This window comes from Cygnus olor, chromosome 14 (genome assembly GCF_009769625.2).
Source record: "Cygnus olor isolate bCygOlo1 chromosome 14, bCygOlo1.pri.v2, whole genome shotgun sequence".
NCBI classification, from domain to species: Eukaryota; Metazoa; Chordata; class Aves; order Anseriformes; family Anatidae; genus Cygnus; species Cygnus olor.
Window position 1 is genome coordinate 15,567,171 of NC_049182.1, and position 22,916 is coordinate 15,590,086.

At 36.9% G+C, this 22,916-nt stretch overlaps 1 protein-coding gene across 6 annotated transcripts in view; it reads left to right on the forward strand.

The window, feature by feature from the left end:
* Positions 1-22,916, forward strand: part of SLIT3 (slit guidance ligand 3) — a 513,498-nt gene that overhangs the window by 386,134 nt on the left and 104,448 nt on the right. For all 6 annotated transcript variants that reach the window (XM_040573726.1, XM_040573730.1, XM_040573725.1 and 3 more), the window contains 5 exons: positions 3,895-4,045; positions 5,230-5,304; positions 13,632-13,775; positions 16,862-17,005; positions 22,239-22,402. In XM_040573726.1, coding sequence (XP_040429660.1) covers positions 3,895-4,045; positions 5,230-5,304; positions 13,632-13,775; positions 16,862-17,005; positions 22,239-22,402 — 678 coding nt within the window. The remainder of the gene's footprint in view (positions 1-3,894; positions 4,046-5,229; positions 5,305-13,631; positions 13,776-16,861; positions 17,006-22,238; positions 22,403-22,916) is intronic.

The following is a 22,916-nucleotide window of genomic DNA, read 5'->3' on the forward strand; positions in this document are numbered from 1 at the left end:
AACTTCAGAAGAGTCTGCAAAGCATTATCTTCTGTCCCGTGAAATGACACCAGTAATGTGGCCTGTGTGAAAGCAGTGTTATCCAATAGTTACATAGCACAAAGCTGAGTCAACATTCTCAAATAAGCCTTTTTGGATCAGACAGCATAGGTAAGATCTTTAATGTACGTCTGCATAACTTTTCCACCATGTAAAGTAGAGATAATTACGGCTATTTCTTAAAGTACTTTGAGGGCCTCACGCAGAAATTTTCGTATATGGAAATATTGTCTCATCTTGTGGAGCTGCTACATATCTGTTGTGGAGCCATCAAATGGAGGATATCTGTGATTTGTTAGATTTTCTCTGTAACTACTGATAAGAATTAATACTACTGATGGGAAATTATGTAAAATAATGTATGTCTTGTGTTGTTGTTGTTTTGTGTTTGTTTTTTGTTTTTTTTTTCCTAAAAACCTATGAGAATTGTGATCTAGTGGTTAAGTGATGAAGTGAGTGTCAGGATTCCTGGGGTTTTGGCCAAGTGTTAAACCCAGTGACGTCCATGATACTATTTTTGCCAAATTTCAGACAGTTGGATCCATTTTTTCTAGAAGGAAAATATCAGGTCAATCTTCAAGACCCAAAAAAATAGCTTATTTTTTTCCAGAAGAGATCATCCAGCACTCCTTTTGAGTTCTTTGGGAATTGTTCGTTTTAAAAACTGAAATCAGGTTTACTAAGTATTAAAATAGGACAAAAAGCTATTCGTCTTTGCTGCTTTATTTCTTCGTGTGAGTACTAGAAAAGCACCTAAAATTTGCAAGCACTTGGAAATGTGGTATTTCTTTATCACAATACTGCTGTTCTATAAAAAGGCATGTGGTCTTGCTTTATGATACTTAGGAATTACAATGCACTGGTACCTCGTAGTGGTGTCACATAGATTGTGAAATGAAAATGTTGTCAGTGTAACTAGCAATTCAGATAAACACATTCAGTTAAACAAGCCTTGCTGTTGCCTTGGCTAATCATGTTACTCATGTTAAAGAACTCTTTAGTTTTGGAAATTTCTGGAAACTCCCAGGTTGTGTTTTGCATTCAGCCAAGCTTCACGGAGTTCTCATCTACAATGCACACGTGCCTTCAGGTATACTAAAATGACCAAATGGCTGGTCTGAAATAGTAAAATGAAGTCAGGTGTGTGTTCTGTGCGTGTTTGACGTCTCTTTCTACAGGTGATTTTGGAAGTACAAGAAGTACTGCATGCTTGTGATGTCTAATTGCGCTTCCTGAATCATGTTATATCCACTCAGAGCCATGTAGTAGTGCAGTGATAAAGCCCTGTGTGTAGAAATGGGGATATGTACGTAACTAGTTCTGCAAGTAGATGGCTCAATTTCACATTAGTATCACAGATGGGAATATCTTCATAGAGCAGCCACCAGTCCAAGTGATCTCAAGGCTTAGGTCAAACAGTAAATTTTATCTATTTATCTTTTTCTAATGGATGACTGAGCGCTGGCTGAGCATATGCATGCTTTTGATTGCTTTTGACTGTGCTTATCCAGGTAATTCTTATTTGAACCCTTATTTTGTTTTATTAAAAAGTAAAAATTCATTTTATTTTAATAAACTAAAAAATAATATGTAGGAAGGTGTTGTTTGGTGGCTTCCTCTCCTGCTGAGCTGGGAGGGCTTTACCCTACCACAAGCGTGGAGGTCGTGGACAGGCGCCCACATCAGAACAGCTTCTCATGGCTGATGCTGTGTGGGAAGTTGTACACCATCAGGAGACTGAATCTGCTAAGTCAAAATGTGGTAAATATTCTTTATTTACTCTGCCAGAAAGCTTCAGGGAAAAAAAAAAAAAGCCAATTTTCACTCTCTGATGATGATACTCCATTTTATCCTTCAGAAAACTTTCCACTTACTTTCCCATCCTTCTTTTTTCCGTAGGAAAATGAATCCTGTATCCATAAGTTGACAAAAAATTATACTTAATAAAATCTTACCCTGTGAAACTTCATGATGTTTGTGATTATTCTTTCAAATAATGTTTTTACAATGAAAATTAGATTACTTGTTCAGGGGTTAATTTGAGGATTTCCAAGACACTTTTCACTGAAAAATTTTGCTTTTATTTTTCAAGTTGTACCGTAATTGTAGCAGTTTTAATAAATTCTCATCCTGATAGCTGTTCACTTTGGCGTTATTTCTGGGAATGATAAACAACCAAAACAACTGTTCCATGGACCTAAGGAAAAATAGCAGTATGTTCTTGTAATCAAAGCATGATATGTTCATCACTTGACATTTTATCCTGGCTGCCAAGCCAGGAATTTTTAGGACCAGAAATCAGATGCTTGGTTTTTGTTTTTGTTTTTCCCCAAAAAAGATAGAGTTTGAATGATGGTGGTATGAAGAAGGCTTAGTAGTTTTGAAATACTTTAAAATGCCCAGTGGTCCTAATATTTAAGTGCTGTGCCATCAAGCTAAAAAAACAGTAGTCAAGTTTCACTTTAGATATGTAATTTACGAGAACCATGATAAATTGCAATTATTTAGCAGCACAGAAGCAGTGCTGCTGTGTACAGAGTTTCTGTGTACAAAGCTGTGTGTAAAGTTTCTCATAATCTAGTTTGGAATTACAAAACTAAACCCAAGTGTGTCTGTGGAATCAAAACATTAGATTGCCTGCAGAATTGCTTGCTTTCACTGCATCACCCTGTGGAGGTGATGTGCAACATAAATTAAAATAATAGTGATCTAAAAAAAAAATAGTATGCGGCCATAAAACGAGCAGTGGTGTATTTATCAGTCTAGAAGAGGGAAGCAGGTGAAGAATGTCGTCAAGTCTCTAAAACCAAATTTCAGCTCAAGTTTAAGTTTTTTTTGATGTTTTCAGGTTCTATTTAAAATCTGAACTTGCTCAGATCATTCCTGAGAAAGCCCTGAAATTGACTTTTAAGACTCTGGAAAAATTAAAAATACTTTTTGGTAGTTATGATCACTGGACATAGCACAAAGTTCCTGAGACAATTCTGGTGTTTCCATTGTGAAATATGAAGTGAGCGGACAGGTAACGCATGGCAGGGCCTGTCTTGGCAACACTTTGATTACATACACATTTATTAATGCTCCTGGTTCCTTGAAACACAGAGATCAAGTTTCAAACCTGCTGTTATTAAAAGAGAAAAACCAAACCAGAAAAGGACAGATTAGTTCACTGAGCCTAATTGGAAAAGCATTTCATTAGAATGGGTCAAAAACCTAGTCAAAGAGGTCTGGCATTCATGGTATAATGGTACATGAGGGAGTGCTTCTCACTAAGTACGGTCTACCTGTTCCTTAATTAAAATGAAAATGATTTAAAGTACTATTACTTTCCTCCGCTGTTTGTTTAACATAGTTAATAAAGGTATCTAATTGTTGGAAAATTGGCAAGGTTCTCTTATACACGGTTACTCTCAAAAATAGCTCTAATAGCTGAGGTCTGAAAATTTTGCTTTTTAATGATTTTTTTTTTAATATATCATTTGAATGCATCAAGATAATGCCTGCTTTCATGAGATTCTTATTCCTACTTGTTGGTATAAGTGCAAAGCATGAAAAAGTGACTTTGCTGGAGCTTCTTTGAAGCAGACCCCGGCTTAAAAAAAAGATGCCTTAACAGGAATAAGATAAGGAATTAACCTAGCAAGGGAAAACTGACAAAACAGAGGCTAGTCTTGGGAATAATTAAAAAAACTGCTGGGGGGAAAGAAAAAAAAAAAAAAGCTTCAGCAAGTATTGAAATTGTGTGCAGGAGCTGGTAGCTGATAGGAGGCAGTGTTGAAAACTGATTCCATAAAATCTCTGATTGCTGCAGTTATCAGGAGCTGTTTGCTGGAATATATTTTCTCTTTATTGCAGGGTCCGAGGATTACAGAAGTAAATTCACCGGGAAGTGTTTCATGGATCTTGTCTGTCCTGAGAAGTGTCGCTGCGAGGGAACAGTTGTAGACTGCTCAAACCAAAAACTCACCCGCTTACCCAGCCACCTTCCTGAATATACTACTGATCTGTAAGTGCTGCCTCTCCAAGATGTGCTCAGAAGAGCATGTTGGTTTTCCTAGTTTTTAAAGGTTGTATAAGATACTCAGCAATTCAAGGCACCTTGAATTTTTGATCCCCATGGGAAACACAGGGTGAGTTGATTTTATTTCAAAGGAGCACCACAGCTCTCTTACTTTCTCAGCTCTTGTGCCAAGTGCGGGTATGAGAAAGGAGACATGGCCCTGTACATCAACTGCCTGCGTGTGTCTTGCAATGCTGTCCTGTCACGTGGCTTAAGCAGGAATTATTTGTATGGTTCCTCTTCCTTTGACCTTTGAGGCCTTTGCCTTTGCACCTGGATATTTTTATTTAAAAAGTGAATTAACTCTTTTGAGTTAAATCTCTGATCAGGAATTCATTCCATCTCAGCGGTGCTTGTTACCTGGGTGAAATGGCTCTGTCTAAAACCAATATATTGTTAAGCTGTATGCAATTTTATGAAATATATCTGCTTTTAGAGATTCTTAGGAACTATAAATGTAATATACAGCTAAGGAGTATATAAAAATATTTATGACTTAGTAACTTAAGAATCTGTTTCTCTTGTTTTGTTAGCAGTCCCTTCAAACACAATTCTGGTTTTTTTGGTAGTATGTTCTTCATTGTACTTAAGACACTCTATGCGAACCGCAGTAATTGTTGTTCTGAAGTTAAGATAGAAGAATACAGGAGAGAGAAACACAGCAAGTTATCTATGTAGAAAATTTGAGCTACATGTAATCAGAGAGAGAATTTGCATCCAAAGCATGCCAAGATGGTAGCTTTTGCATTATTTGCAAAGACCAATAGATTTTGATGAGGAAGAACTTGAAATCAAATCCCTTCAATTTATGTGGATCAGATCTCCAGCTGCATGACTCCTGTATGCAAGAGGGACGTTTAGTCAAGCAAAAACAGGGCTTTGTGATGGTTATAGTTAATAATCTCTTATCCTTCGCATTGAAAGAAGGCATTCTGACATTGCCTTTTGGCATTACGCTCTTAAGGCATCCTAAGCTTTTTAACTTTTCACTCTAGGAGTCTGAGACACGTGGCAGATAGTATCTTGTTTAACAAAGGTCATAATTCTCTGTGTGGCAGTCCTGTATGTCACAGAGATATATCTACAGAGATCTTTGAAGCATTAAATGTCTTTTTGTTTGTTCCTCTCAGGCGTTTGAATGACAATGATATTTCTGTTTTGGAAGCTATTGGACTCTTCAAGAAATTACCCAACCTCAGAAAAATGTAAGTTCAAGTTATTTGCTTGTTAGAATACATGCTTGGATTATAAGGAAGGAGGAGGGGATAAAGTTTTTATAGTTCAGTACTGCAGTAGCAGGATTCATTATTTGTAATGTTAATTTAAGGAAACTGAATGACTTACGTGTTGGATGGACAGGCCCAGTTAAAGCACAGTGACAGGTGAAGACCCCTATGCTGACCTCTCAGTATTCTTTACGCTATATTTCTTAAAGTCTTCGACTCTTAGAGACTGAAGGTAATTCCATTCCAGAATTTATTTAGATATATGCCTATTGTTAGAGATGGCCACCCATTTTAGCTTTTCTTTTTTTCTTTTGAATGTGTTATCTTTCACGACAACTGAGGCAACCATTACGTTTCAAGTATAACTCCAAATAGTGTGATTTTGTCAAACAGTCAAAGGGAAGTAGTATTACAAGAAATAGGTGGTGACAGTTTCTTTTGATCACTATGGTTTTAGAGAAGAGAATCAAGTAGCTATTTAGAGATCAGTGATTCAAAGAGATCTGTATAATTCTGGTAGCAATCAGAGTATCATCACTATTCAGGATATATATTTAATAAGAATAGTGTGTGTTTTGTAAAGAGAAAAATATATTAGATAACTTCTGATCTTCTAAATGGATCTTCCTGATGTTTTTCAAAGTTTTAACTCTATGATGACATTGCTAATATCTTCTTTGTTTACTTTTAGTAAGATTTTGTTGTTAGATTCAAGGTAATTGTGGAAAACCAAGCAATTGACTTTCTGTTTGGTGTTTCTTTCATGTGGTTTCAGTCACCTGGAGATTCCTAGCCATTTGAAGATGTGTGAGGTCGTAGGGGCTTTGGAGACAACTGTAGTGTGATTCTTACATCAGTATTATTTCTTGAAGAATGTCAGATGCAGCAGTGCAGATTTGAGAGTGTGGGGTATGCTTGTGCAAGTACAGGCCACCAGACTTGGGGAATCAATCATAAGCATTAGCCTAGTATTTTATGAATGATCTCTAAGTTGTAGCTAAAGTGTACTTAGAAACTAACTTGTTGATATTGTTGAACTGTTCTGTTTTCTATATAAGCAGATAGGAAATAGGGAAAAAAAATGCACAGTATATAAAAGTACACATCAATAGGACAGAATCTGTCCCCATCAGACCTTCAGGATTTGTTTTGAAAGTTGGTAAGATGGCATAGCTGGAGTAATTTCTTTGCTTTTATTTAAAACTTACTGTAGGTCAGTTACAGTGCTGTCCTTCATGTTCCCATTAATCACTCAGGTGGAGGGATGCCTCAACAGGGCTGTGTCGTTATGCATAACAGCAGCATGAATTGGCTTTGAGAGGGTTTTTTAAGAGTGTTTCCTGTGAAACAAAACATCCTTCTAGTCTGTTCTTGACAGACAATGCAAACAAAGGGGTACAGGTGCAGTTCACATGGATGGCAAAGAGCAGTAGTTGTGCCCCATACTTTATAAAAGGTCTGTCTCATGCATTTTTTAGTGGCAGCCCATAAGCACAGCCTGTTTAAGATACTCTTTATAGTTGAGCTGATTTCTTCTACTGGATGTTGTGAAGAAACATCTCGATTTGAATACACAGATTTTCTGAAAAGGATATTGCTCCATCAAAGAAGCAACATGTCAACCATGGCCTTACTTAGTAGCTTGATTCTTAATAAACCAGATTAGTCATCTTTTTTCTAATTCTCCTAATTATATTTTGTGAAGGGACTGGGTAACCAGGAAAAACATACATCCCTTTACTTCTGTGTTATTGTTTGGCCTTTACTAAGTATCCTTCAGCTAATTCGTAGTCCTCTTTCCATCAGGTAAGAAGGATTTAGTGACCGTATAGGGAAATATTGGTGGATAGGATTGCAGCTGTTAATGGTACTAATGCACCAGCTCTGTGTGTGTGGCAGGTTGGAAAAACTCTTCATTAAGCCTTACTGCTTATTGCTGCTATTAATTTAAGGAAGAAGAGTATTGATCAAATATTCGTTTTTCATTGTGTATAAGGAACAAGAATTTTTACAGTTATTTAATTTGGCAATATTGACTTGGTCTCATCATATTCCTTGTCCGTTCAAGTGTTAAAGAACAGCAGGTAGAGGAATGTGCCTAGAAATTGTATTGCTTCCTAGGCTTAAGGAAAGAGTTCAAAGCTTTGCACCTGGCAAGCCATTGGCCAAAATCACCTTTGGTCAGCAGGTATCAATATGCCACCCTTTATTTTACTTTTTTTTTTTTTTAATTCATCTCTGCAATTCTTTTTTTTTCTGAAATGAAAAGTGCTGAGATAGCCAATTTAATTGCCTTTTCATGGTTAGCCTAAGTTGAGAGGATAGATTTTTAAAGGGACATTTGAATGATTGCCCTCTGTTTTTTCTTCACCTCAGTTTATGACTCAGTGACAGAGGTGTGTCAAGGAAATTTGCAGAGAAGCTACTCTAACAGTTCTGCTCTGGCTAGGAGAGCTCCAGTGTGATTCCAGAGACAGAGGAATTAGCCCTTGCTTCCTCTTGACTAGTGTTCCTTCTTGGTGCCTCCTCAATTTATATTATACTGATGTGTAACTTTGGTTTATAACATGCACACTTTGAGGTTGACTGCAAATTGGACCTTAAGGAGGATTCAAATTATATTTTATTATTATATATTATATATATTATATATTCTAGGTATATGTTCATGATTGTTCTTTTGTCACTTAAGCTCTGTCAGTTGTGCATGTCTATATGTGTCCAGTTGCTTATCACAATCTCTTGGTCTTTTTTAATAAGATTCCGAAGGGGTGTACACACAGATCTGGTGTTGGCATATTAGGGTTTCTCCAGTGATTATGTGTGGCAATGGTCTTTAATTTTCTTTAAACTGTGTCTTATACTCTCCTTGGATTGTAGCAGGAATCTTAAATCTCTTTGTTCAAGACTTAGAGTTCAGCTAATTCTTAAAAGATTTCCACAGGGAAGATGTATCATTTGAATAAGACAACTACGTTGAATTCACAAATTCGCAAATTTGAAATCAGATTTTATTGGAGTATGAGGGTCTTTCCATGAAATGACAGTATTTCAGTATTTTGGCTAGCTTTATTTCCTGGCATAGGTGAAGTTCCTTTTTTTTTTTTTTTTTTTTTTTTTTTTTGAAAAAGGAAACTGAAATCATCTATCTCTAATCCTGAAAAGGATATTTGACAGTTCATTCTGTTTTTTTTTAGGATTTAATTTGTCAGTAAATATTCCTCCTAAGCTGAATCTTATTGTATGTTGTATCAGCCCAGGATTTAATACATGTTAATGCAAAACAGAATTGAATTCTTGATATAGAAATTTAAAGGTCGGAGAACCATAATGCTAAGTTATGCCCCATTTTTCTAGGATTTAAATTGCTAAGATTACTGTGTTGTTCTTTAAAAGGTTAACATGTCTGCATATGTCTTTTAAAAAAAATCAACTTTAATAATTAGCTGCAAAATCCTGTATACATAGTACTATTTTCATAGCCAAAATTTGAATCTATCTTTATGTTTAATGCTTTTTACAGTGCAATAAAAAGGTTGATGTAGATTACTGTAAGTAGATCCAACCCCACCCAGATGTAATTTACTGGGTTCTTCAGTGGCTTTTGCTGAATGCCCTGAACTCTCTTTTGCTGTCAGTGACTTCTTACCATAGCACCTCACTTGCTTTTGCAAGTTTAAAGGCATGACTTCAAAGCAAAAGTCACATTGCATTGGCTTCCAGCTCCAAGAACTGCATTGCTAGTGTTTTGCACTGGGGTCACCTCAAGGTGTTAATCAGTGAAAGAAAAACTCCAGAGCTTGAGGACTCCCATGACAGCAGGAGTGTGGAGTTGTCTTCTGGCCATGGGAGACAGGTTCAAGCATCAAATCCCCTCTCAGTACCCAACTCAGTGGGAGCAAGGAGATGCACTCAGTTGTAGATATGGGATACTGACCTGCAGGGAGAGGCTGCAGCTCCTTGGTATCAGCCCCAGCCCTCTCTCTGGAAATCAGTGGGACCAGCTGTCCCAAATGGGGGCCCAGAAGCTGTTTCTGCAGAGGAAGAATTGGCACCAAGCTCACATTCAAAACAAAAAGGTTAACTGCCATATTTCATGCACTGCTGCGGAGAAAGGGCGCTGACCTCTTTTATTCTGTTGAAGAACAAGAACAATAAAAAAATACTTACCTCAAAACCTGGAAGGAACATCTGACAGTTCACTCTGGTATTTCTTGCCAAAGTTACAAAGTGAATATAAAATACAGTCTTATAACAGGAAATGTCAGACTGTCTTGGCCATAGCTAGTACTGCCAACCCCACCTTTAGTATATAATTAACTTTGGAGGCTTAATTTGTCTGTAGGTATTTCTCTTACATTAAATCTTACTGTATGACATGTCAGCCCAGGATTTAATACACTTTACGTGCAAAATAAAACTGAATCATGATAAAGTTTGCAGACGAGAAGTCAGTTTAATAAACATAAACTTAAGTTTCTTGGAGAGGTAAAAGTAGTTTCTGGCTTTAGAAACAGCTGTTACCTGCTGTTCTTTCCCCTAAGCATAAATTTTACCATGGCAATTGAGGTCACAGTCATCTGTCACTTTTTATACAGAAACAGATTTTATTTTGTGGAAATGAAATTGTGGAGAGTGTTGTGATATGTGGCATTTGGGCTTATCACATGCCTCCTTTTTTTTCAGTGATACCATCAATCTGCTCTGTTGCATGAAATGTATGAATGTCACTGAGTATATTTCTGTGTCTGTCTGTAGTATTTAAGACTTTCAGTGCCATCCTGCTCCTGAGAACAACTCACTCTGTAAAAGACAGCCAGACTGTTGGTAAGAGCTGTAAAATATTCTCAGCAAACATCCTTCCTCCACAAGAATGCAATTGCTCTGGGGTTTTCCTCCCAAAATATACTTAAAGACTCCACACACACCACCAACAGCCTGAAATATTCTCGGGAAAACCCCATTCAGAACAGGCTGTTTGTATGTTAAAACAATAAAATGCAAGTTGAGACCAAGCAGAGTCTTTGCAGTTGGACTGCACTCTGGTGGTTGTGCTCGTCGTAGTTCAGCAGCGTGTGCTGGTAATTCAGTGGTGAATACCACGATGAAATGTTGAAACTGACCCAGCAGGTACAGCAGGATGAATGGTTCTGTTAAGACTGAATAGAATCCAGCTTGTTCTGTGTTGAAGTTAGAAGATCAACAGAAATAATATTATCATAAACTTTAGCCATAAGGTAAATAAAATCTGACTGAAAAGTGAGCTGTGTGAACAATCTCACCTTGAGAGCTTCCTAAATCTGTTCATTTCCTATTCACAGCCACACATAAAGTAAACCCAGGCTTTCTGAAAATTTCTTTTGACCTCTTACCCAAAATACAAGTCTGGAAATAGGATTAAAATTTATCACCGTGGTAGATCAGGGTCCTTCTGGAAACAATAGCCCTCTTGAGTGACCAGGTTGACTATAGGTTCCCATCTGGGTCGTGCCAGAGGCCATAGGTCTCTTGGTAAATACTCAAGGTTCATTTTCTTTTCCACTGTCTTCCAGTATTTCAAGAACACTTCCTGATAGAAACTTAACACTGTGAGAGGATGAGGCATTTCTGTAATGGGAGTTTGCTATAAACTCTGTCAGAAGTTTTCTGATAGAAAAAAATGTTTCTTGTCAAGTGCTGTGGTCATTATATATGAAAGATTATTTTCATGCTGGGAAGGACAGACTAAAGCTCTCTGAGTTGGAAAGCAGGCAAAGTTTTACTGGTTTTATTTTTTAAGGTTTGTATCAACAGTTGACTATTTTTCTGGTAATTCTAGACTGAAAAGTATGTAATTTCTCATGTCTGTTATTCTAGAGGGTCAGACATTCAGGATGATACATCTTCTGAGTGAATAATTGCTGTCATCTACCATTTTTTTTTGTTGCATTCTGATAAGGGAAACCTTAATTTAGGAAGACAAATTAAGAAATCTGGATTGTCACAACATCTGCTTTGACAGTACTCCAAGTGGGATTGCAGGACAGTATTTTCCTTACCTTTTTGTTATTGTTAAGCTTGTCTTTTCGCTGCCTTGCAACTTTGATTTTGTCATAGCATTTAATCTTGGATTTTCAAGACTCGTGCATGGGAAAGGTACATATAATTGGCTTTTTCTGCAACTGCTAGCATATTTTTGGATAATTTTATGTTGTTGAAACGATTGGGCATTCTTAACTCAAATGAGTGAAGTTGCCTATCTACAGAAGTTCTTTGGCAGCAAAGAAAAGTCAGATGATTTGGATTGTTTAAAGGTGCCAGTTCCTTGGCAAATTATGGCCAGCCTTCCTCTCCAATATTTGCTTTTTTGCCTGGAGTATCCAATCATCCATTAAAATTGCACCCGTTTTTAGTAAATGTGACTAAATATCTTTTAGATGGTAAAAACTAATAAAACTTTTTAACAACAAGTATAGGTCAGTTTGCAATCTGTGAATTGAAAGTTAAAGTCTTTGTATTATAGTAACTCACCCTCCCTTCCTACCACAAACATTTACTTATTTATTCATTTATTTTTGTGCAAATAAGCATCATGGGGTGATCTTTACCAGGAAAGGGATTATTGGGAGCAATTACTTATGCCAGCATTCAAAAGAGATGCTGAGGTATAAACATTTCCATTAGAGAAATAGCTGAGCACCCAAATTAAATGCATATGTCAGCATATCCGTCTTTGACTTGCTTTAACTCACATAAGCTCTTCATGCGAGCGTTAGACAAAGTACAAAACCCCTGGAAAGCAAAACCTGTGAGTATTTCTGTATACTTTTATATCATTTTTGGCTGATTGCTGGCATACTGCTACTCTTTCTGATCACAGAAAGCACAAGAGGTGATGGACCACATGCTGTAGGACCCAAAGTCTGACAGTTGTTCAGCAGACATAAACCAGCATACTCATATCCCACATGAAGCATATCTCCAAGACTCAACATTTTTTTTATTAAGTGATGACTGCTGCAAAGAGCAAGACCCACATTATTTGTGTCTGAGGCCAGGCTGTCCTGTTGCCATGTCTTCTGTCAGCTTTTATCCCAACAAGATTGCCTGTTCTTATGAGCACTGTAGCCCAGGTGCTAATCTGATACTTTGTCATTTGTTTTATATCACCTGGCATTGGGTTTTGAAACTATTACTCATTCTGCCTGTGTAGTGGGATCATTCCTGGAATGAGATGCTATTCAGTATGAGTAATAGTGTTGGAATTTGGCATCTTCTTGGGAACAAGAGAGTATCTTTTACTTTCTCTTTTTTATTGTAGACAGTAAAACAATAAATAGTTTTTCCTGTCAAAGGCCTACACAAATAGGATTACATACTGTAATCTCTACAGGGCTTCATAAGGACATGCTTGAAGGACTGAGGCCCAAGGTCTTACAGTGCTTAAGGCCTTTTATATAAGTGTTTTAAATAATTAAAAACCATTTATTTTTATGCATCTCTAAGGTCATTTTATCATTCAGAAGTTTTCTGTTCACTGGGTTTTTCACAAATATGAAATATTCAGAAGATTCACTTTGCATTTCATCAGAACTTCATTTAACTTTCTAGATTGAAGTTCTCCAATGTTGATCTATAAGCAAACATCTTGAGACTGTATAGGCAGAGTAAATATTTAGAAAATAATGTTGTATATTGCGGTAGATGTGAACTGAGAATTAAGTGATAGGCATTTCATTTTGAATGATGGTGTTAAATTTAAATGCCTGGGAGTTCATGATTGTACATATAAAATTTTTTTATCAGATACATGCAGTCACGCAGTTATTTATCTTACAGAAGCACTGGGTTTAAAAAGAGTAAAGGTCCTGGTACACTAAATGAATGGGCTCCATATTTCAATGTGTGGTGGTAGCTGTTTTAATGGTAGCTGATTTAATTGCAGAGCACCTAGTCTCAGCAGTCTCCATAAGTTCAAGAACATAAATCTGATGTTAGAAAACCATTTATTGTAGGTCTGAGACCCTTATAAGCAACAATGAGATGAGGTATGAGAGCTGGTAAATCTGTGGATTTAAATACTCTTGATTATGTGTTCTGTGTTTTTTGTGAGCAGAGTGAAGGAGAGCTGTTTGTAAGAAGATTAGTTGTACTTCTGAACTTCTGTATTCTCTCCTTACTGACTGAATGTTTTCCTAGATAACCACTAAGATGCATGTAACCTACCTCCCTTCTGTCCGTCCTTCCATCGTCCTTCCAGTGTGATGATGTGTGTTTTGAATAAAACACTAATGCTTTTCTTACTGTTTCTGGTTGTCTCCTTCCAGAAATCTGAGCAATAATAAGATCAAGGAGATTCGAGAAGGCACATTTGATGGAGCTTCAGGAGTGCAGGAACTGATTCTGACAGAGAATCAACTGGAATCAGTACACGGACGAATGTTTAGAGGCCTCACAGGGCTGAAGACATTGTAAGTGCAAAGATCTGTCTTTCTCTGTTCCTCTGTAACTGGAGTGGTAGTGCTCAAGTTCAGCAGCACTTGTTAAAATCTGTTACTAGACAGCAAACTCTAAAGCAGTGCCTTGTTTCAGTGTTATGAAACCTTCAGTAAATTTCTAGTCTTGGGTAGGATGTGAGATTTATCTTCTACCTCTGTGGAAGAAAACCAGAAAACCGATTTTCAAAAGTTTCAGGAGCAACTTGATGGTGAACATGTCATCGGTCAAATTTGGGCATTTTTTGGCATACTTCTATTATTTCCTATGGAAACAAGGTGTTTAGGAACATATTTGCTACCTATTAGTCCATCCTCACACCCCTGTCCTCTACCTAAGTTGGAATTGTTGGTCTGCTCAAACCAAACCTCAGAGGAGGATAGGAACATAAAAGATTTTAATGTCCTACAAACCATATGAAATCACCCGCTAGCAAAAGAAGGCTCAAGTTATCACTACCACCAAATACAGATGTAGCTAAGCAACTTTAAGGCAGGCACAACCGTAATGTTGTAGTCCTGCTGGCAGAAGGTAGCTGACCATTCACTCTGTACCAGGTGTATCAGCCCATGAGCACATGCATGACTTTGGGCTAGCTGCAGCCTTGATTGCCATAGAAATTACCTGTGGATATAGTATTAATGTGGTTGTGGTTGGGGAGAGCATGTATGAGACATAGAACATAAACGCATAAGAAATTGGTTTGGCATTACTTGAGCTCTTAGAACAACTTTGTAATTTACTTCTTAGAACTAACACTTGTACATAAACTCACAGCAAGTAGCACTAATTTATTTTCAAGTTAAAAAATGTATTGAAAGAAGGATCACAGAGAGGATTTCAAGATGGCATCTAATCTATTCCTTTTCCCCATCCTGAAAAACGGTCAGGTTTCTGATGACAGCAAAGACTCATGCCAGATGATGTGTATGATCTGTATGTGAAGAATTTCCACTTTTGCACAGTCTCCCTGCTGTAGAAAGAAAGCACTTGACTAGGCGGCTGCTGTCAGTAAATAGACTATAGGAATCAAAATGAAATTTAAAATCCGCAATTGATTCATTAGCAGCAAATGCTTCTTATGTTGCACAAAATCATCACATAATCCTTTCAGCCCTTACTCAAGTACAAAAAAATAAAATAAAATCCAGGCTTCACTTGGAGGCCTTTGCCCTGTAATGACAAATGGGGAACTTTTCCCTTGCTATTCCTTAGCATTATTTTTCTGTGGTTACAGCCATCTGTTCTTTAATGTATGCATTTTACTAAGGGAATTTAAAATACCATCCATAGATACTAAATTAATTTTCATAATGTAAAGCAGCCTGTGGCAGTGCTCCTAAGCAGTATTCAGCATTTTTTTAATAAAAAGATACTTAACATTCAAGCTATCCTACTGACCTGACCTAAATTTCTCCCTAGCTGATAAAGCAGTCTAAATATACACAGCATGAAATGATGTTCTGTAAGTATAAGTTTTCCTTCAGGAAGGGCACACAGTGCATAGTATGCTGTGGTATAAAACCAAAGGTTTTGGCTTGAAGGACATATATATCTCCATTAACTGACTTTGAGCACCAAAATTGTGGCCTTTTATGAAGAAGTCACGCTGGACAGTCATTCTTAAAAGACTTTGTTTTCTAAAAGGCAGTAGATCACCATGGAATTGATGTATTGACATACCAGTTCAGTCATCCCACCTTGCAGAACGACTGCCTGATACGTACAGAATAGAGAAAATGCTTCTATATATGAATTTCCAAGAGTGACCTGAGCCACTAAAGGCATTATTTCTTTTATTTACTCTTACCTTTTAGAGTTCGTGGTCATGACCTGGCTTTCAAGCAGCTTTGTACTCCACATGTAAGGCATGCGCCTCTCTGCCTCCTGACTCTTTTCTGACATAGTTTCACTCTAGTTGCAACACCAAAACCATTGCACCTGTAGTGGCTGTGGTGATAACTCTGTGTAGAGACCAGTAACGCTAAAGCAGCATAATGTCCAGGTCTTAAACGCTGAGTGTTTGATTGCACAGTTAATCTCTCTTTGGTGTTTTTTAAGTATGTAAATGCCCGACTGGTGGATTCAAATAGATATAAATCCAGACTTCTAAGGGAGTCTGAATTGTCCTTGTTCACTGCATGAATTTGATACCAAAGAATGAACGCTCCTTAATTGAGAGGATCAATTCACTGGAACGGCAGCATCAGCTGCATATATTGTCTGGATTTCTGGTAGTATGCTTTAATCATGGAACAATTTTTCACCTAAGTAGAAATATTACAACTGTGTGGTTATGTTTACAGATCCAGATGTTGATTGGCATGAATTGTAACATACTCTTTTTGCTGTGCAGAGATACAAAATACTGCAGTCTTTCAAATTAATTAGGCTGTATCATCGAGTTCATTGTTACCATAACAACTCAGAGAGATGTATCTTCCAAAACACAGCATTGATTCATCTAGTACAAACACTGAGCAAAGAACAATTTATAGAATGGTTACTGCTTTCTGTCTTGTCAATTAATTATTATAATGAGATTTCAGAGCTTGCTTTAGGTCTGGAAATCTTTCCTAAGCTACTCCTTGATTTCTGCTAAGGGCGCTGTTTCCTTCCGTACTTCTGCAATGTGGATTACAAAAAACATCCATGATAGAAGCAGAAATAATGCAGTTAGTATTATTGTCACATAACCTCTGACAGTCTTTCTCAGTTGGTCTCTGAAATACATATAGACTTGCTCTCAGATACTTACTAAATGGACAGACTTGAGTGTTTTTTTCAAGTTTGCCACTAGTTGTAATTTTGATTGCATACTATTTTCAGATGTGGAGTTCCCATCAGCCTCTAATGCTGTGTGGAAGAAACGCATTTTAAATTCACAAGACAATGTTTGTTTGAGTTTAGCCCTCTTTTAGCTGTGTTGTACTTCAGCAATCAATAAAAATAGAGCACAGTACTTGCCAAACCATCTGTTGATGCCCTAGAAATGGGGCCTCCTCACCTGAAATTATATCCCCTCCCAATATTTCCTAATTCCTTGTTTTAATCTTCACAGGATGCTGAGGAGCAACTCTATCAGCTGTATAAACAATGACACCTTTGCTGGACTGAGCTCAGTGAGACTTCTTTCTCTGTATGACAATCATATCAGCACCATCACCCCTGGAGCCTTCAGCACATTAGTCTCTTTGTCTACAATGTAAGTTATCTTCTTACAATACGAACACATCGTGATGCCTTTATTCCATGCTTTCTTTCTGAGGAGACAGCGTTTGAGTTTCAAAATCAAAATGCTTACTTATTCATATTTGGAAAACCTCATTTAGAGAAAGAAAACCCTATCCTACTGAAATCACAGGTTGTCTTTGAAAGATTCAGGGTATGATTCAGAAAAACATTTGAACTGCTTCAGCTAGAGTGGCTGAAAAAGCTCAGATGTTGCCAGCCTCAGGCAGGATGACTGCGTGTTTTGCTATGTTATAACCTAGTGCAGTACGCAGGAGGAGTTCAAGGAAAACAACCTCTTCAGATTCAGAATTGCATTAATTTCACTAGAGTCTAGTTTTGTAAGGATAGCATTCATTCTTGGATTTCATTTAAATTAGTTAAATATCAGAAGAAATCTAGTAGCTAATGCTTAGATTTTCAGACGAACTTAAGAGGACAAAACACTCCAGTCCTACTGAACATGAATTTAAAAATTCCAATCTAAGCTTTTCTGGTAATTCTCTTATATTTCTGTGTACTTCTTTGAAGTAGTTCCTTTGCTTTTCAAGTATTTGTACATACCTTTTGTGAGGTGTCCATTTTAATAAAATACAGACTGATAAATATGGAGAGAAAGTCTGCTCTTTGTTTCCAGCTGTGAATATGGACCCTGATGTTGCTGTTAGTGTAAGTTGTCTGATTAATTCCCTTCACGCTGCCCTGAAAATACACTTTAATTGTCCAACCAAAACAAACTATTGTAGATATTGCATTTCAGGTTTTGAACCTGGACTTTTCTTCCATTACTTTCTGTAACCCCCAAAGCCCCATGAAACTGATGGACAAGAAACAAAAACAACCAGATTATTTCTATTGACCATTTTCAAGTCACGGGACAAATCAAGTGGTACTTGCTGAAATCTTGTTCTCACTGTGCTGCAAGCAGTGCCTACCTGCTTCTTGCACAGTACTTCTGTACTTCCTTTTGTGCATCCCTTAATAGCTGTGACTCTCTGAATCAGTCTATAAAGTCCCTGTCTTGTTTGAATGGAAGCATTTTTGTCATATTTTATTAGAAGATGCCCAATTTTCTTCCTTGTTTCAGCTGCAGATATAGAATATTACAATTTAGAGGATCAGCAGTTAAAGCTGCTGCTAGTAAGACTGCACTGCTTTGGCATGGACTTAAAACCACATCTCATGGCAGGTTTCTACCTGTTTTTTGAAGAAAAATTATGTTCTTTGACACATTTTCACTTCGTGTTTGATCCATGGACAGTTAAGGCAGGAGGAGGTTTGCTTTTGACTTCTTCAGACATTGTGGTCTAGACAAGCCATAGTGATATTTCACATATAAATGCAAAATGCAAATGTGTTAATTTCCTAGCAGCACTCCACTGTAGGTTGTTATATGAAATGACAACACAGCTGAAGATACATACTATGCCTGCTTTTCCTTTTCAACCCACACTTTGCGAGTTAATCAGGGTTTGCAATGACTCACTTTTGCATCTATTACTGTGAGCCAGAAATTAATACAAAATTTAACATTTCTTTCCTTTTTTATCTTGGCATATTTACAGCACTTTAAAAAAAATATTGCTCCTTTTGTTATTGCTCATTGAGTCAGCCTCACTGATATTATCAAAACATGGACAGCTCTGAAAATAGTGCACTAATGGTTTTCAATAGACGAAGAACATTTATTTTATAAGTTATTGGTGAAAAAATATCAGTTTTTATTATGTGTTACTAGTCAAAATAAGTATTTAGCATGCTAATTTGAAATGTACTTGTACTTCTGCATACATGGTATTCAATGATGTCTTTCAGTCCTCACACAGTCAACTGGGCAGATTTGTAAGCAGAACTGGTTTTCCATGAATTAAACATGCAGCTATTCTCATATAAACTTACCCTGAATTCCAGGATGTATTTTCAGCCTAATTTCAACAATATCCAGATGCGTTTCAGCATGTTTTTCTAACAGGTCACTAGAATTCATTTAAATAGTTAATATTCCATAGCTACTTTGCAATTTTTAACAGAGATGTTTCTAACAGGATATGAATATTTCATCCCTCAAGACTTCTATTCACCCTTGATTTTAAAAATATGTCTATGTCCTTGAGGAAGCACTTATGAATTTAATGTTAGTAAGACATCTTTGCTAAAAGCTTGATTGCTTTGTTTCTGTTTGAGTGGTTAAATCACTATCTTACATGTAGGAACTCTGATTACTAATTATGAATTTTTAAAACAATCTGCCTGTCCAATATTTCTGTTTGTGGTTTGAGAGCTCCACTTGAACAGCCGGTTTCCAAGATAAAGCTTCTGAAAATTATTGGCTGTTCTAGATTTTCAACTGGTTTTTGTAGGGGATCTCTTGTCCCACATGGCACTCTAGAGACCCTCTATCTTAAAATTTTTCCAAAAGCTGCATCACAGCATTGCCATGGAAAGAGTATGTATGTGGGCATGTCACCTTCATATGAAATTAAAATAGAAAGTGGATTCTCTTCAGCTGGACCAAGAATTAAATTTAGGTGCCACTGAAGTGGTAGGAGGACGTGTAAATTGTGACAAGATGAATTTTTCTTTTTTTTTCTTTTTTTTTTTTCCCAGAGTTATTTAAGTTTCATAACAACAGATTTATTTCTCTATTGCATTTATATGTAACAACTTCTCACTTAGTTCTTAGGAAAAGTATAAACCAAATGTAATCCAAGGGTTAAATATTTTTTATTGATATTTTACCCTTTGTCAGCTAATGAGGAGTAGCACATTAAGTTAAAGCAACCTCTGTAGAATGGGCATACTTATTAATTTTGATGGGAGCATTCTGCAGATTGACCATATGAATGTTTCTGAAAGTTTTTCCTTATGTTCAGAGCTGCTGGTTCTCCAGAAACCTGATTATATACACCTGCTGTTTGTTTCTAATAGTGGATTACTTCCTTGTAAGGATTTGTTTCATGGAAGTTGTTTTGCAAATATGATCTCACTCCCTTCCATCAGTGGAACAAATGACCTTTGGAGCATTGGTTCACTAAGCTTTGGAGATTTAAATGCTTGGTTTAAACATTCATGCCAAAGTATGTCAGTATGGAAAATATACAAGGCATTCTGCATGTGCTCCCATTATGGATTAAAGAAAATGGAAAACAATTCAGAAATGAAGTCCCCAAAAGCAGAGTAATACTTTCAGTACTTTTCTGCTTCTTCTGACTGAAAGCTCCTATGTAACCTGTTCACTTATTCACCTTTATACAGCAAAATTAGTCTTGCCACTGAAACCTAGTCAGCATAAAGTAGGTAGAGTATTTTTTATTATGGAGCATTACGCTGAGTTTTCTACTCCTCCCCATTTCTCCCTCTACACCAATACAATAGTCTCTACAAGATCTACGTGTAATTACACACCCAGAGCTCCTGGCTAGTGCAGTGATTAAAGGGTGCAGTGACTGAAGTAAGCCTTTTTACTACATGGAGAGCAGCTGTAAATCATATTGTGGTTATGTAGTGTTGACCTAGAACCTATATAATTTAGAAATTCTTTTGGGTTTGTTTTCTTGCTGCCACACCTTAACTGTGCCAGATGTTTTCATCTCCAGCACTGTTGTGTTCTGAAGGAATTGCTTGGCTGAAAACTTTGTGATATTGACTACGTGGTTAGGTTTGTAAAAGTATGTTGCAAGTGAAGATTTCCAAGGTCTTCAGCTACTACACCTGTATTTGAAGCATGTGTTTCTTTAGGAAACTTTTTCATTTTTAAGATACACTGTGCTTTAGAGGAATTTCGTTATCATCTTTTTTTTTTTCTGTACTACCATATTAATAATCCTTGGACATATTTACATATGATGTGGGAATTCCATCAGTGTTAATTTGGATACTTCGTTTTCCATGTGTGGGGCTCTGACAGTTCATTTTCTTCAATGGAGCAACACTAGAGGCTATTATTCTTTCTGTATTTGTACAAAAGATAGTCAACTTTTTTTTTACCAGGAATATCAGCCTCTTGCTTTCATTTGAAATTTATTCATAAAACTCTTACATACAAATAATGTATAGGAGTTTCAGTACAGGACTCCAGTAAAAAAGATTTTTCGAAGATTCTCAGCTCTAATTCGAGCTAAGTTAGAAAGATTGTTGCTTAAAACAAACATCACCTTATACTCCTTTCATTTAAAGAATCACAAGCTATTAAAAATACAGATGGGTAATACCTTTATTTTATATAGATGTCTGTGTTAGAAGTGTTCAACTGAGAAATTGCCGTAGTGTTTATGTTTTCATGGCTTGACAAGAGAATGGATAAGGCTTTCTTTTTTTAAATGTTGCTAACACAAGCTACACTAAGAATCCTTTCCTCTTAGAAGGCTGTCAAGTGGTTGCTTTGGGTACCATGCACCACAGTGCTGCAGCTAGGCTGCAGCAGTATTTTAAATGTATTCTGGGAGCTGTAGCAAGATTTGATGCAGACCTCACAAACTTTACAAGGCAGAAAAGCACATGCTTTTCACTACAGATAATACTGACCTTAGAAAGAAAGCTTGATAAGGAGTGGCTCCAGCTGACAGTGCTGCATAGTTTATGTATGTGTGTATATATGTATGTATGTGCAGAATACTGTCCTTGTTATTCCTGTATTTCTGTAGGCAACCCAAATCCAGGTTGCCAGAAGCTCCCACCTGGCACAGATCTGTAACACAGGCAGGTGGAAAGACGGGTGCGCTGTGGCCAGGAACAATGTGCTAAGCTAGCGTGGCTGTACACATACGAAGTAGTACACGTAGGTCTTTGTTAATGGCTAGCCGTGCTAAGCTTTTCCATGTTATTGCCTGAAGTAATCAGACTGAAGATCACCCATACGTGTGTCAGTGTGTGACATGAGTTTAGACCTGGATGTCAGCTGTCGCTTGGGTTGAAATACACTGTAAATAAAGCCCTGTTAGCGATGCAAGTATGTCTAAATAATAGCTATAGCAGTAAGTACTTTGGTTTATATACATACATATGTGTACATAAATGCATTTTACAATTACAACCCTAGACCTACTATAAAACCTGCGTAGAACATGCCCGATGTGTAGAACAGAACAGGATCTCAAAGACACAGATGGCAGGAAAGAGCTTCAACTTGGAACCTGTCTTCTTTCTGCAGTTATTTAAGTATTTCTGTATGTTCTTATTTGATGCAATTATGTCTTGTTCCATTTCAGTAATTTGCTGGCTAACTCCTTTAATTGTAACTGCCATTTGGCCTGGCTGGGAAAATGGTTGAGAAAGAAGAGAATCGTCAGTGGAAATCCCCGATGCTTGAAGCCCTTTTTTTTAAAGGATATTCCAATTCAAGATGTGGATGCCCAGGATTTCACCTGTGATGGTAAGAAAATCCAGTTCAATTTGTCATTTATGGTAATGTTGACATCTGTGTGAGAGCCACCCTGCCTATCGAGCAATGATTCATGGTGAACATTTCAGTTTAGAGATAAGGAAGACAGCCATTTAGAGATGAAGATTATTGTTCCCTATCAGGAATTTATTGTTGTTCTCATTTTCCACTTTCTGCAATTCTACCATCTGCACCTAAATATAAGAATAAATTTATGATAGACAGATGCTCTGCTTTGTATAATACTGGTATAATCCTGGCTCTTCCACCCAATTCCTTATTCATACAGCTAGTTAAAACTCATTGAAGCTTGTGGGAATGGGCTTTGCTTGGAAGGTCTTTTATATTTGGGAACTGTTCAGTTTTACCAATAGAAGAGATGAATATAGGGAAAAAGAAAAAAAAAACTTAGATGCTACTTGAAATGACTCAGTGATGCTTAATGCTTTGCGGGGTCAATATAGGTTATAAATAATTAAATAAATAAAAATCCTTAAATTTAATT